Below are 16944 nucleotides of genomic sequence, written 5' to 3' on the forward strand. Positions count from 1 at the left end.
CCCACTGCTCTTTGGGCCACTTCTGATTCACTGCCACCTTTTCAAAAAGCAAGAAATAACTATCAACATCCGTCTCCTCGAACGGAGGTACTAACCTCAACTCCTGACTAACATTAAACCGCTCCTCTCGGTCTGACCCTTGATCTCTTCGCTCTTGCCTTAGCTTCTCCATCTCCAAGTCATGTTTCCTCTGTTTCTCTGCCTCCTCATACTCTCTCTCCCTCTCTTTTTCAGCTGCTTCCAGCTGTTTTAACTGAATTTCATGCTCTCTTTGCTTCTCAGCTCAGTCCTGCTCTTTTTTTTACCTCTAACTCCTTTAATTGGAGCTCCTGCTCCCTTTCTTTCTCTCTCTCAGCCCTTTCTCTCTCTTTTTCAGCTGCTTCCAGCTGCTTTACTTTAATTTCATGCTCCAACCTTAATTTCTCCAACTCTAGCTGATCCGTCCCACTTGTTGGTACCTTTTCAGGGATATCTTCCAATACCTCAGCTTCAAACACATTCTTCCCAATGTAATACTGAGTTATGGCCCTTCGCACCTCCCGCTTTTTCATGGACGACTTCACCTCTGCGAGATTCAACCCCTTCACCAAATTTAACAAGTCTGATTTGGTGGCCGCCCCCACAGTCGGGTTTTTCATAAATTCACCCACATCCATCTTTGCTGGTTTTCTGCCTGGCTACCTGTGTAACCAGATTCAAGTTTGGACCTACAAGCCTGATTCACTGGCCTCCCAATTTGGTGTCAAAACCCAAGACGAGAACCCCAAGTTGTTGCGTATCCCGTAACTGGATCACTTACCAGCAGAGATAGGGAGGTCTGCTGAAACCTGATTGTACTATTTTTAAAAGTCTTTATTTATAAAGGGACACAAAAGTAAGGTTAATGCAAACATACAGATAATATACGTCGTCAATACTCAATCTAAAGCGCGGGTATAGTAATAATCATCAATAAGAAATAGTTCTATCGTTTGTCTAGGGGATAATACTGAGTCCGATGGAAATATAAAAGTCACTCAGAAGTCTGCAGGCTTTTTGCCTTTTGGGAACCGCTGGGTTTCACGTGTTGGAGGGAGAGAGAGATTTCTGGTGAGAAAAGAAACTTGCCAGTCTTTTTGGACGCAAACCGTTGAATCGGGAACGTGGGTTCCCCGTTGTCAGTTCGAAGTCCTTTTCGGTGTTGTCAGCCACTCGTTTCCTAGGCCAGGGGAAACGGACCACACGTGGCTTCCGAATAGCTTCCCGTTATCACGGGAGCGATGAGCGATGGTGTCTCCGTCTGTTGCGTCACTGCTAGACTGCCCCCGCAGCCTACCTTTTATCTGGACTTGCAGGGTTGTAGATGTCAATCGGGTGGGGTGATGCAATCCCCCAGCCCACATTGCCTGAGGGTGTGCACGTAGCCCAGCCCACGTTGACCTGAGAGCTGGCACGTAGTATAGGATCGTAATTCACAAAGGTGTCTCCAAGAAACAATGGCCAAATCCATTGCTTTGTCCTGCTGAGGATTCTCTCTCATTTCCTGGGTCCAAGATCCGAATTAATAGCGATCTGACGATTCTCAAAAAGGAGGGGGCTGGGATCATAACAATATAAAGTTCAGTTCAGTTCATGCAGGCTGCGGTAGTTGTCGGTCAATGTGTTGCAATTGTTGGAGAGAGAGAGAAAACGTGTGAACAGTAACAGCTATTATCTTGCCAACCTTTTATGATTTTGATCCATTGATGCGTTGTTGTTGTGGCCATTCACGTATGACCCATCCGTCCTTTAGCTAGACCGTTCTTCCGTGGTGGACTCGTCACCCAGGCAGGGGTGGACACACACACAAGCCCCCACCGGTCTCGCTATAAACACTGTGAGTTAAAATTTACTGACCCTTCATTCGGTCTCCGATGTCCCACACTGTCTCATGGGTTTCTGTTGCTCACTAGTGTTTCTCCTGGTGCGTCTGAGGGGTGATACCCCAGACCTCACTTTTATCCCCACTCATGGGGTCTCAGGTGTCAATCAGGTTGGGATGATGTAACCCATCAAACCAACCCACTCTGGTTGTCCCCTGAGGGGTTTCAATGAATAGAACAGTACCAAGTAAACAATCCTTCTCCAAAAGACAATAGCAGTAAATCTCCCCTTTTGTCACTAGGAGAAGATCCACCCTGGGTAACTGTTAGCTGTGTCTCTCATTAACTTTCATGAGCTGTTATCAATAACAACTGCCCTGGCAGATTTCCTTTGTCTCTTTTACTTCCTTGATAACAGCATCGAAATAGTAGCGATTTGCGATCCTCCAAAAGGGACTCTGCACCCTTCTGCCCATTAGAGTTGTTCATCCTTCATAACACAGCAAACAATGCAACTTTTATACTCCAATACATGAAGTGCTCACAAAATGGTTCCCTCTACAATGGAAAAACCAAATGCAGATTGAGTGACTGTTTTGCAGAGCATCTCTGTTTGATCCACTGACATGACTCTGAACCTGATGGAGGGCCCTCATCAGTCCTGGTGAAGCATCTTGGGCCAAAACAGCGACTATTTATTCCCCTCCCTTGATGCTGCCTGATCTGCTGCATTTTGTATGTGTGATCCTGAGCTTCCAGCCCACAGTCGCTTTTTCTCCACCCACCATCTCCTTTTTCTTTGGACTTCTAGATTGTTTTTCGGTGTAAAATCAAGGGCAGCACATCATCTTCCGTTAGGACTGTATACTGAATTTAACGGTTCCACTAATTACTCGTTCACCATATCCCTCCCCACAGGCTTCCATGTTTCAATATGGTTCCTCTTCCCATTCTGTCTCTTAATTTGTTAACTTTGGTCCACACCTTATTCCCTCATTTGTCTCCTCTGCTCTCCTTCACCTCTCTGCAAATTAACACGCAAATTTTCTCACATTTCTCGCTCTAAAAGAAGTGTCCTTCCCCAGGAAAGCTGACGCTGTTTCTCTCTTCGCTGATGCTACTTGACCAGCAGTTACCGGTACAGGTCAATGTAACGAAGCAAAGTGAAAAGCTTTTGCTTAATGTGCCCTTGCAGACAGATCATGCCATACATAAATACATTGAAAGTAGTACAAAGAAAACAGAACGCAGAATGTAAACGATTTTCAGTTTTGTATTTATAATATTAAATATAAATAGAGCAAAAACAGTTTGCTATTTAATCTCCTATGCCTTCTCTATTATATACCTACTCTTTAGATTTTCCTACTTCACTTAATCTGTATTTTAAAATCCTCTAAACTTTGAAAGGTCTTGGACTTTAAACTTGCATCCACAGATAGTGCCTGCGACACGGGACCATTCAAATTTCAGCATGTTTTACTTTTAGATCTGAATTAAGTTTTGATAGACGTGCAGCCGGTCCATAGACCAAATTGTTCTTGGAGCAACGTTGGGAACTGGTTGTGGGAAAATAGCCAATCAGGTTCGGCCCTGCTGGAGGGGGCGGGACGATCTCCGTCATGTTTTCGACGTCAGAATTGTCATCATCCAATGGGAATGGAATGTGACGTCATCCCTTGACAGCTGTTCCATGGCGAGTGATCGGGAGCTGCAGGTCGCCACTTGAAACGGGCGCTGAGCCAGCGGGAGAGGAGTTGGATGTGGAGCGCTGAGGATGAGCCAAAGTGATGCTGGCGGAGAGGGAGCTTCTATTGCCCCTCTCTGCGCCTCCTTCAATCAGGATTGCACGTAAGAAATTGGCTGCCTCTCTTACTGGGCTTTTTCCAGTCGTTAATGTGTACAAATAGTTTCTCCCAGCTCATCGGGACTGTTACCATCTCTCGGACAGGAAGGGGCGGGGAGTGGCTGAGAGCCGGACTGTCAACAGGCCTGGTTTTGGATCTTGCTATGTAATTTACCATTGGAAGTAAGGGTCAGTTTTCAGAAATGTCCAGGTCATGGCACACTTTCCTTATAGTAACCCAGTTTGGAAATCAGTTTGCTTTAATTAATATATGGATTTCTGTTGTGTAAAATATCATTTAAGTGACGTTTACAACTTAAATTTGCTTTGGGTAACTCCATAAAGTCAAAATTTCAGTCTGTGTAATCTCAGAAGTTTACAGTTGACACAAGTCCTATAATAAATGCTCAAAATACGTGTGTAAAAGTGAAAATATAACCTTGTTAAAGAAGATCTCAGCAGATGTTCTTATTCATCTTAGATGTTACCTCACTACTTTACCTCAGAGGAACAATCCTGTTTAAATCAAAGTCATCACACCAACATCTTTGTATTGAAAGTGGAGTAGGCCCTCTTTCTTCCATTGCAGATCTTGGTCCTAAAGTTATGGTGCACTGTTGGTCCTAAAGTTATGTGATCAGATTCCGATTCATCACCATTCACTTGTATGTTGTAAAATGTGTTTGGTGCAGCACTACCATGCAAAACACAACATTACTACAACCTACAAACTTAAATAATTAGTGCAAAAAAAAGAAATGCAGTGTTCATGGACCATTAAGAAAACTGATGATGGAGTGGAAGAAGCAGTTACTTAAAAAAATTGTTTTGTTTTCCAAAGCCAATTGAAAGTAAAATCAGAAAATGCCAGAGTAATTCAGCAAGACAGTTGTGGAGACACAAACAGTGCTGATGCTTCAGGTCAATGACCCTTCTTCTGATTTTTTTTTAATGTCAGGTTTTTACTTCTCACAGGTGTTTAGCTATTCAGTGATTTTCAATAGCGGTCATGGTGCTTAGGAATGGAATGGAGGATGACTTCTGTCTTTCACCACTAACTCTCAGTTGTGTTTTTTAATATTTCAGTAGTATTTGAGAATGTAGATATGTTGTCTGATTAAGCTTTCTTTGCTAACATAATTCTTTACGGGTTATATGTTAAAGTATATGAATGGCAGACAGTGCATAATCACGCTACCACACCACATGTACGCACCTTGCAAAAGTAAATTTAAATGAAGCGTACGCGTTTATCCTGGTCTCCCCATGTTTTTCTTTTTGATTACTTTGGAGTTACATAACATAACAGTGATGATAATCATAAATGATGCGTTCAATTGCATAAGAAATGACTGTATATAGTATACTGAGCAAATTGAGCAGTATTTCGAAGCAAATGAAAGCGAGTGCCAGTTTGGCTGAATGCTTTGTGTGGACAGGCATGCAGTTCGCGTAGAAGTTTAGCTATTCCAACCAGACGAAATGAGCTTTGCTAATATTGTGTAAGTAATGCAGGAATAATGAGAGAGCCCATTTCAACTTACGGGGATGAATTGAAGTTGTATGAGTGTTGCCAGTTCGATAATGGGCTTAATGATACACTGAGAGATCATTTAGTTAGTGGAATCTTACAAGAAAGCATTCAAAAATGGCTCCTAACTGAAGCACAAGTCACATTTAAAAGAGCAGTTGAAACCAGCCTGGCTGCAGAAATTGTGTTACTATTGTGATCACATAGACCAGACTAATGCAGATTTAAAGGCGAAACCTGCAGAAAACGCAGCAAAGGAGGACGCGTATAAAAAGCATGTCGGGCAGACAAAAGTAAATGGATTGCACAGGGAAGAGCAAAACCTAAAACGTCAAGTTGCAGTTTCAAGAAGAGTGCTAATCTGCATGCTGCTGATGAACAATCTGTTAATGATGAGAACGGCACAGGACTGAGTAGCTTAGAGATTTATAATGTGAAAGCTAACAACAGAGAAGTGATTTGGCGTACACAAGAAGTGAACAACAAATTAATGGAAGTGGAATTGGACACAAGCTCAGCTGTTTCAGTCATTCCACAAAATGAGTTTGAATGGCATTTCAAAGATACTGAGCCTGCAGATATCCAACTAAGAATTATACCGGAGAAAAGGTTGAGAAAAAGGCAGTTGAGTGTGCATGCGTGTATGTGTGTATGCATGTACGTACATATGCATGTACATGCCGATTTTTTTTTTCTTTCCAAATCAATTTCATCTCGCTGTCTTCCCAATTTCGATAAGTGAAACTACACCGTACATACAATATTTCTACTTTATATAGGCTGTATATTTATTATATCATTCTTGCTTTTACTATATGTTAGTGTTATTTTAGGTTTTATGTGTTATTTGGTATGATTTGGTAGGTTATTTTTTGGGTCTGGGAACGCTCAAAAATTTTTCCCATATAAATTAATGGCAATTGCTTCTTTGCTTTATGACATTTCGGCTTACGAAGGGTTTCATAGGAACGCTCTACCTTTGGATAGCAGGGGAAACCTGTACAACAACCAAGTCACATTGGGCGTGTATTTGGTAAATACAGGAGGGCCAGCATTGTGAGGTCTTGATTGGCTGAGCCAACTACAACTTGATAGGAGATCCATCCACCGTTTGCCTGCCACATCCCCTTCAGTAGAATCAACCAAAAACGAATTAGGAAAGGTACTGGGTGATGCCACGGTACCGTTCAAGGATGGCATTAGAAAACTCAAACATACAAAGGGCAAAATAATGTTAAATGAAAATGCCACACTCACGTTCACAAAGCCCATCTGGTTCCTTATACCATTCATGATAAAGTAGATCACACGGGGGCCTGAAGGAATTATTTCCAAGGTTGACTGGAGCCCATGGGCAATGCCAGTGATCTCAGTAGCCAAGAAGAATGTGGTGATTTTACGATCACCGTCAACCCTGTACTGAACGTTAAACACCCTCTATCCAGGATAGAGAATATCTTTGCAAACCTTCTTGGAGCAAAACACTTATGCAAAATGGACGTAGCTGAGGCCTACCTACAGATGGAGACGGAAGAAAAGTCCAAAGTGTTTCTCGCCATAAACCTTCACAAAAGGCTTTATCGCAACAACAGGTTTACTTTTGGAGTAGCATTGCACCTGCACTCTGGCAGAAAGCTCAGGAACGAGTACTGCAAGGCTGCCCAGGCACTCAGTGTTACTTGGATGACATCAATGTTATTGGTAAGGATGACGAGGCATGTCCAAAATCTCAAGTCTGCGTTAAAAAGGTTAGAAGATTATGGGCTCAGAGCACGATGCAACAAGTATCGTTTCTTCAAACCAAGCACCATTTACTGTGCTCACACTATAAATAAACAAGGATTACCCAAGTGTGCTGAGAAAATTCAAGCGGTGCTGGATGCCCCAAGGCCAAAGGACATGTCACAGATGTTGTCTTCTTTAGGGTTTGTCAATTATTATAACAGGTTCCTGCCAAACCTGGCTACCATGCTCCAACCCTTGAACTCATTACTACAGACAGGGAAGAAATGGCAATGGACAAACCAGTGTAAGCTGGTTTTCAAAAAGGTAAAGGAAATGGTGACATCAGGTACTGTATTCACACAATATAATCTACGTCATTCAGTGAAGCTTGCCAGTGATGCTTCGCCTTATGGCATAGATGCAGTCAAGTCACATTTCAGAGTCATAGTAAAGTACAGCACAGAAACAGGCCCTTCAGCTAATCTAGACCAACCAGACCATTTAAACTATCTAGTCCCATCGACCTGCACCCCGGACCATAGCACTCTGTACCCAAATGTAACGCCCTGGTAAAGGTTTCTCTGCTCATATTGTAGGGTATTTCATGTAACGGTCTTTCCGTTAAAGCAGTGTTTTCTGCTGGCAGTGTTTGGGTTAAAGATGAGGGTTGCTTAGAAATGTGTGTTATCCAGTCAGAGTGGAACTGGGAGAAGGTCTGGTGAATGCTGGGGGAAGAGTTTTTGTGTCGAACATTGAAGTGGATCAAAGTCTTTGTTCAGTGGGAGATGGAGAGGGAAGGAGCTGGAGAGAACTGGCCATTGGCAGGAATGTGTGATCCAGTGGAGCCTGGGGAGGTGGGGGGAGTTTTTACCAGGGAGCAGTGAATAGGAGTTGGTGCAAATTTGAGCTCCGTCGTGCACGTGTGACTGTTGAAGTATAACAGGCCCTTTTTAGTTTTTTTTTCTTTCTTTCTTTTAATAAATGTTTATTTAAATTAACATTCTTAAGTATACTTGTTTATAATTGTATGCAGTGTACAATCTGTTATTTCTTGCCAACAGGTGATTGCTGGGGCAGTAAGTCACACAGCATTCACACAAACCAGGGTTTGGGTAGGCGAAGCAGTCCAACATCACGGATTTGGCAGGATCAAAGTCGTATACACTCTAGACACACGAAGCCTGTGAAAGGTGGGTTCTCAGTGCGGAGCCCAGTGGCTGTTAGCGAGGAGCTAACGAGACACATTTCCAGAGACGCCCAGTAAAAAGAGATCAAGTATCGTACACTCTCGCATTGGGTCTTCTACTTACTGATCAAAGAAACTTACCTGAACACATTTAACAAACTCTATTCCATCTAGTTCTTTTACATAATGGGAGTTCCAGTCAATATGTGGAAAGTTAAAATCACCTATTATCTTGACAAGATTGCATGATTCTTGACTAACGTAACTAACGGCAACGTCCTGCAGACAGTTCACAAAACTACTACTTCCCCTCCTCTTCTTTTAAATACACTTATGCTACTAATCTGTATACAATTAGAGCCTGTAATTTACATTTTGATGTGTTTTGGGGATAATTGAGTGATCTGGCTCTTTTGCTGTCACCGAGAGAATTTGGCATGGTTGAGAGCGAGCTTGAGAACGGAGTGTGCCTAATGGCAGAGTGTAGACCCATGATTGACTCCAATTCTGAACCAACTCACTGATTAACGAGGACAAGAGCAGAAGCCAGGCCAGTGTGTTCAGAGCTATCTGCCTGTATTTGACTGATATCCCTCTCCCTCTCCCTCTCACTTGTTGCTGCCAAAGGAAGGTGCAGGAGTCTTGGGTCTTGGGCAAGTTTGATCAGTGCAGTTTGTAGAATGGACTTTTTTTTCTAGCGGTATCTGCAGTTCATCTTGTATGTGTTTCTGGTTACTCTTTTTTTGTTATTGCTATTTTGTGTGATTTTGATCGGGGTGGACCTGCTCTGCAATCAGCAAATGACACAACGCCAAATTCAAATAGTTCCATTTTAATAGAGAATGTATACAGTATACAACCTGAAATTCTTGCTCTTCACAAGCATCCACAAATACAGAAGAGAACCCCAAAGAATGAATGACATAAAAAGGTTAGAACCCCAAATCCCTTACTCCCCATTCCTACACACAAGCACCCTCCTTCCCCACCCATTTCAGCAGAAAGCATCAGTGCCTGCCACACACCAAACAATAGCAAGGCCCCCAAAGAGAGACCATGATCTGTCGCCAACAAAAACTATTGTTTACCCAACAGTTCAACATGCCACAGGCTCTTTACCTCACTAACAAGGAGACAGTGGCGTTTTTCATTTCACAGTGAAAGAGAAGACCAACAAACAGTTAATGTTATGATGTTGCAGTCTGCCACATTGCTTTTTATTCCAAGACTCTCCAACTTGAGAATCAGCAACGGACTCTTGCCGCCATCAAGTACAGAGACCTCTGATAGCCATATCCGCCATGGTGAAATTCTGATGTTCCTCCTCCCACGACGCCTCAGACAGCAACACTGGCATGGAATTGGTCATCAGCAGGGCTGCATCCCAGAGGAGAAAAATGATTGGTTGGTGAGCTCCGCAATCGGGAACTCATTCACTGTGGAAAACTACAGTTTGAGTGCAGCTGCAGATCATGAACTTCGACAGAAACCCAGCCACCATGAAAAGGAAAAAAAGAGGCATTAAGGAGATGAATTTGAACTGTTTCTGCGGATGAGCTGAAAGAAATCACCATTTGGTGACATCTTAGCTCTGCCCCCTCCCCACCATTATTGAACTGAATTGAACTAAACTGAACATTGTTAGACTGTGGCAAGGACTCTGCGGTTTGACATCTAATATTCTGTGTGTTATTTGTTTTTGCTGTTTGCACGCTTTATTCCTTTTTGCACATTGGGTGCTCAGTGTTTTCTTTGAACAGGTTCCATGGTGTTTCTTGGCTGAAAGATGAAAGGAAGATGATTCTCAGGGTTGCATACTGTATATGTAATTTGTTAATAAATGTACTTTGAATCTTTGAGTATGATTTGGGGTGTGTAATGTTTCAACCAGTAGTTGTATGGGAGAGAGTTTACCCTCATTACTGATCATCAACCACTAGTGTCCATTTTCAATCCACAGAAGCGTGTTCCTCTAACAGTGGCAGCATGAATGTAGAGTGGACTCTGTGCCTTGGTGGACACAATTGCAAGATCAAATTCTAGGGGACAGCTAATCATGGAAGTGCTGATGAATTGTCCTGTTTACCCTTGGAAATGCCTGAAAAATTTACAGAAGGGGACACTCCTCTTGACATACTCTCCCTAATGCAAATCGAAATTCTCTATTACGGCAGAGATGATCTAAAAGAAAACTATAAAAGATCCCACACTGTCTCAGGCTACTCAAAATGGCTGGAATGTACAGCAGAAATTCCTGCTTCCCCATTTTTACCGGTACTGGGGTTGAGAGTTGTCATTCCATCCAAGCTGAGAGCTAAAGTGTTGGAGGTGCTACGTGCCAGTCTTCTAGGTGTGGACAAAATGAAAGCATTGGCTTGAAGTTTTGTCTGGTGGCCTGTGATAGACCAGCAGATCGAGCAGCTTGCCGTGCTCTGTTTGGGATGCCAGCACGTCTAGAAGATGCCAAGAGCAGTGCTTCCCCATCCCTGGGAATGGCCTGCATTGCCCAGGCAGAAGGACTCGTGACTCTTCTCCACCACCACCCACCCCCCCACCACCACCGACCCGGTCAGGAAAGATGTTATCCATAAGAGTAAGAAATCCTCCACAGCGATTATTAAATCTTTAGGCCTGAATTTAAAATTTACTATGCTGTGGATGTCTATATAGAGGCTGTATTATATATTATCTCTGTCAATCTATAGATCTATAATCTATCTAATAGATACTGAAAGGATGTGTTCCATGACAATTTCTCTCACTAATAAACTCTTCTTGGACTTAAAAAAGCCGGGTGGAGTGTTGTGTATTTAATATTTCACTAATATTGGAATAATGGCAATATTTTGTTTACAGAACCTTATGGGTTATATGTAAAAGTACGGGAATGCCATACATCATCACCCCACTATGTCAAATAAAGCCTACACGTTTGTCCCAGTCTCCCCATGTTTTTCTTTTGATTAGTTTTAGAGTTTCAAAACATAACACTCACCAATCCCTCCCCCCCCCACCCCCCATTCTTCACCTGACTGCAAACTAGAGTAAATCTTATTCCCCTGTAGATGTGAGAAACCCGAGGAAGGAACAGGCACCAAAGGCCTCCGTTCAAAAAAAGTTCACTGCTAATCTACTGCAATACTTTTCAGTCACAGCACATATTCTTGGATAAATGGTCCTATTGATTTCAATCTTTAATGCACAAAAACTGAGCATTCTCTTGAGTAGAATATTTCAGGATTTGAAGCTCTGTGAATTCAGAAATTTCTGATTGTAGGCTCAAGTGGCTGTCTTTATTAACAGTGAGAGAGATTGAAAAATGATCTTGTGCTTTCCCGACGTGTATGACGAATAAACTCTTCTTGGGCTTCCAGCCGGATATAGGTATCAAATATAATTGATGTTTCGAGGACAAACTCCGCTATCTTCATCAGCATGAATCCCTGATGAAGATGGCGGAGTTTGTAATTGAAACGTCAGTTATAATTAATACCTGTACCTGGCTGGAAGCCCGAGAAGAGTTTATTAGTGAGAGAGATTGTCATGGGACACAACCTCTTCAGCATCTATAAGAATTTTATACATAATATGTAATGACATTATACATAAGACCATACAATATAGGAGCAGAATCAGGCCATTTGGTTCATTGAGCCTGGTCCACCATTCAATCATTTTTCACATTGTTCTCATTTCCAGAGGAACATAGGCCAGTTCCACCTTTTCCACTGTTGCATGCCCTCAATGCCCTTCCTTTGGTAAGAATCAGAACTCTACATATAAACCAAACTCTACATGTTTGACCAGTGGTCTATATCACTGTAGCGTGTCTTTATTGCTCAAGTCTACTCGGAATGGTGGATTTATCAATGTGTGATCAGGAGAAGCCCAGCAATTAAACAGAGATTTGAACATTGATAACCCAGAATTATCCTGGTGGAATGAAACTCATTTACATTGAGTGCTATTACTTTCCATCGCCTTGTGTAATGTGAACACCTCAGGCATAGATATGCCCAGTGTTGCTACAGAGACCGACCAATGGCAAATATTTACAGTTTTGATGCATCAGGACTTTTATGTGAAAAGCCAACAATCTTCCCAGCAATATGTCATGTATTTATATACAAGGCTTAATGCGTCCAAATGTTCCCCAAACTCATGGGGACACTTCCTGGAGTTTTAATGTTTAATTTAACTAACAGATCTGGTTTTTATTGGAAATCTGTTTGAAAGTGTCAAGTAGCTTATTCTGGCCACCGAGCCAGAGATTTTGATCTTTCCTGTAGACCACACAATCAACTGTATGATTCGATTTATCACAAGATTTTCAGCTGCCTTGTTGCATATTTTATTAGACTGGATGGAACCTTAAATAATTTTTCACACTTGAACTTTTATTTATTTTTGATCCTGAGCACATATCTGTAACTACAAATCAATTCATTTGGATCTCCTGAATGAAGTTGATATCTTCCAAAGTCAGTATCCTTTTTCACAAGAGTAACCCTTTTCCTTAAAAGGAATTTTTATATAATTTTGTTTTCCTGCCATTCAGGATGGACACAGTGCTCATTTCGCTTTCCTGCTTTTCCAAGATTAAGTATAGCAACGTAGATCTTGTGACATAATTTTGATGCATCTTCCAGAAATGTGAAGAAGCAACACTAGAACATAGGACAGAAGCACAATACAGGCTCTTCGGCCCACAGTATTGTTCCAACCTTTTACTGTACTCTAAGATCAATCTAACCCCTCCCTCCTACATAGCCCTCTAATATTCTATCATCTATGTGCCTATCTAAGAGATTCTTGAATCTCCCTGATGTATCTGTCTCTCCCACCACCTCAGCAGGGTGTTCCATGCACCCACCACTCTATGCATATAAAAAAAATTCCTCCTCTCTCCCCTCCCCCCATACTTCTCTCCAATCAACTTAAAAATGTGCTCTCCCATATAAACCATTTCCATCCATGGGAAAACAAGTCTCTGGCTATCCACTCTTATCATCTTGTATACCTCTATCAAGTCTCCTCCCATTCTACTTTGTTGCAAAGAACTAGTGGAGGCATTCACAAAATTTGTGTAGAAGAAATTTTAATGAGAACAGCAATATCTATAAGAGGATTTTATTTTGAAGCAATACTAAAGTTCAAGTTGTGTAATGTTTTTAAGAAGACATATGAAAGGAATAGACAAATAAGGCATTGATGTGGAGCGTAAAGAGTATTTTTAAGCAATGCTTTTTAATTTTCTGTCCTACTCATTCAGGTTATGGTGAAAAGTGCTGGGCTAACAATTCTTAATAAAAAGGTTTTTAAACCATAAATGCATGAAGGTCCCTTGCCAATTCTATGTAAGATCTAAGGGCAAGAAAGGAATGGGGAATCGCTGGAGGGTAGGGGAGATGTAGGGGGAAGGGGAAGTGGGAGATGAAGACAAGTGGAATCATGGACATAGGTGGGGAGGAGGGTCAGGAAAGTTAATTTCCGAGTGCAAAAATCAGGACGGGATTCTGGAGGGAATGGTTATTCTGTGGGGGGGGGGAGGGAGGGATGGGAGATGAGGGCAGTGGGTGAGAAGGAAGATGGGAGGGAATGGAGAGAGGAGAGGGGAAGGTGCAGGAGAATGTGGAAAGAGGAAGGCAATGTTCTGGAGAATGGGGAGGAGAGGTTGGCAATTGAGGATGCTAAAAGGGAGTGGAAGAGTGAGGAGATGAGAGAAGGTGAGGCAATGTGGAGAATGGGCAAGGGAATGGGAGATGAGGAAGGAATCGATGAGTACATGGGGTAGGTTGGGGAGAAGGATTGAATATCGAGGGGCTGGGTCAATGAAGGATGGGGAATGGGGAAGTAGGACAAGAAAATGTAGGAAGACTGGAGAGAGTGAGGAGTGCAATATAAGTGAGAAGCAGCAGCTTTGGAAAGGGAAACAGACTTAAGACCATAAAATATAGGAGTAGAATTAGGCCATTCAGCCCATTGAGTCTCTTCTGCCATTTCATAGCTGATCCATTTTTCCTCTCAGCCCCATTCCCCGGCCTCCCCCCCCACCGCCCCAATAACCTTTCATGCCCTGATATATCAAGAATCTATCAACCTCTGCCGTAAAGATACATAAAGATTTGGCCTCTACAGCGGCCTGTGGGAAATAATTCCACAGATTCATCACTCTGTTAAGGCAGTGAATACCCCCATTAGAGTTGACTTTCATTTATTCACCTTTTGAAAATTGGAGGTTACCGTAGGTTACAATAGGGTATAGACAGGATGCAGAGCAGGGCTGAGAAGTGGCACATGGAGTTCAACACAGAAGCATGTGAAATTATACAGTTTTGAAGTTATCCATACTGGTTCAGGAGCCTGTTGGTAGAACTCTCTACAGTGCTTCTGTAGAAGTTTGTCAAAGTTTTAGATGATGTACCAAATATGCAGAAACTTCTATGAAAGAAGAGGAGCTGCTGTGCCTTCTTTATAATGTCATTTCCATGCTGGTCCTCTGATATGATAATGCCAAGGATTTTAAAGTTACTGACCGTCTCCACCTCTGATCTCCCAATTGAGCATACCTACATGAAATGAGGTCGCAGGAAAGCAGCATTCATCACCTGGGACCCCCACCACCCAGGACATGCTCTCTTCTTGTTTCTGCCATCAGGAAGAAGGGACAGGAGCCTTGGGACTCTCAACACCAGGTTCGAAAACAGCAATTACCCCTCAACTATCAGGCTCTTGAACCAGTGGGGATAACTTCAAGCAGCACACACAAAATGCTGGTGGAACACAGCAGGCCAGGCAGCATCTGTAGGAAGAAGTACAGTTGACGTTCTGGCCCGAGACCCTTCATCAGGACTAATGAAGGGTCTCGGCCCGAAACATCGGCTGTACTTCTTCCTATAGTTGCTGCCTGGCCTGCTGTGTTCCACCAGCATTTTGTGTGTGCTGCTTGAATTTCCAGCATCTGCAGATTTCTTCATGTTTGTAGGGATAACTTCACTTGCCTCCTTCGCTGAAATGTTCCCAAAACCAATGGCTCACTTTCAAGGTCTCTTGATCTCATGTTCTCGATATTTATCGTTGCTTATTTATTTATTATTATTATTATTTCTTCTTTTTGTATTTGCACAGTTTGTCTTTGTACTCTGGTTGAACGCCCTAGTTGGGTGGTCTTTTATTGATTCTGTTATGGTTATTATTCTATAGTCTTATTGAGTATGCCAACAAGAAAATGAATATCCATGTTGTATACGGTGACACGTATGTACTTTGATAATAAATTTACTTTGAACCTTCACCTTTTAATGAGGGACTGGCTCGTGGACTCAATAATCAGTTCATTGGTTTTGCTGACATTGAGTGAGATGTTGTTGCTGTTCAACTAGATTTTTGGTCTCCCTCCTATATGCCAATTTATCACCACCTTTGATTTAGCCAACAGTAGTGTTACCTGCAAACATGTACAGTTGGCCCTCCTTACCCGCGACGGATTGGTTCCAGGACCCCTCGCGGATTCCAAAAAACGTGGATGCTCAAGTCCCTTATTCAACCTGTCTCAATATGGTGGACCTTAGGACCCAGCGGAACCCCAGACCTTATTTAACCTGTCTCCATGCGGTGGATATTAGGACCCGGCGCAACTCTGAATCCGCAGTGTTTCTGTTCACAAAAATAATCACGATCACGATTGGAAAATAAAGTGGAAATAATAAAACAATCGGAAAGAGCTGAAACGCCATCGGTCATTGGAAAAGCGTTAGGCTATGTCGGTCAACGATCAGAACAAATTTAAAGGATTAAGTGAGAAAGGCCCTGCCCCGATGAAAGTTACAATTATTACTAAGCAACACAGTGGTTTAATTATTGGGTTTTGTGGTTTTGGGTTGTTAATACTCCACATCAACCCAGCACGGTGGAGAGCGCACTCGGGAGCAGTTTGTCACTGGATCAAACACAGGAACTTCCGTTCCCGAGCCCAGCACTGAAACATACATTCTTAAGCATTTTATATGCATAGAAAGGTAAAATGTATACTAAGACAAAGGTTTAACCAACTGACAGTAAGTAATACCAGATGTACCTGTTCCGACTTACTTAGTAAGAGAACTTCCGATTTTTTTTTTCTTATCCCAATCCACAATAACCCACGCACATCCTCCCATATACTTTAAATCATCTCTAGATTACTTATAATACTTAATACAATGTAAATGCTATGTAAATAGTTGTTATACTGCATTGTTTAGGAAATAATGACAGGGAAAAAAATCTGTACATGTTTGAACAACAAGTGCTGGAAGAGCACTTCTGGGTTTTCTTGATTCGCGGTTGGTTGAATTTGTGCATGCGGAACTCGCGGATAAGGAGGGTCGACTGTATATCACGTTGGAGCTGTACTTAGCCATACAGTCATCAGTATGAGAGAGTAGAGTTCTAGGTAATAAGGATTCTTGTTTTTTTTTTCTGTAGATCTTTGGCAGTCGGTACAAGCTCTGGTTATAAGCTTTTCTCTCTGGCTTCAGTGGACAGACTAGAAGAAATCTACAGATGCAGTGAGTCTCAGCCCTTTTAATTCTATTTTGTAACATCAAAGAACTGCACATCATGGTTAATTGTTAATGCCTTTGAAAGATTTTTCATATACATCTCTAATGCTGCATAAATATTGGCATGGAAATGATGCTAGATTTATTTCTAACATAACGTCAAATAGTTTAGAAATAGAAATTGGGGAGGAAATCGTATCTCTACAGAAATGTGATGTTTTGTTTTTGTTTTCATTGATAAATAACAAGAAGTATTTAAGTGCATCCCACAC

General features: G+C 42.1%; 1 protein-coding gene across 2 annotated transcripts in view; it reads left to right on the forward strand.

Annotated features, from left to right (window-relative positions):
• The first annotated feature begins 3513 nt into the window (after window positions 1-3513).
• The window catches only part of wipi1 (WD repeat domain, phosphoinositide interacting 1), a 97412-nt gene continuing 83981 nt past the window's right edge, over window positions 3514-16944 (forward strand). For both annotated transcript variants that reach the window (XM_059948480.1, XM_059948479.1), the window contains exons 1-2: window positions 3514-3692; window positions 16596-16678. In XM_059948480.1, the coding sequence (XP_059804463.1) occupies window positions 3619-3692; window positions 16596-16678 (157 nt within the window). In that variant the 5' untranslated portion in view covers window positions 3514-3618. The remainder of the gene's footprint in view (window positions 3693-16595; window positions 16679-16944) is intronic.

This window comes from Hypanus sabinus, chromosome 23 (assembly GCF_030144855.1).
Source record: "Hypanus sabinus isolate sHypSab1 chromosome 23, sHypSab1.hap1, whole genome shotgun sequence".
Lineage (NCBI taxonomy): Eukaryota > Metazoa > Chordata > Chondrichthyes > Myliobatiformes > Dasyatidae > Hypanus > Hypanus sabinus.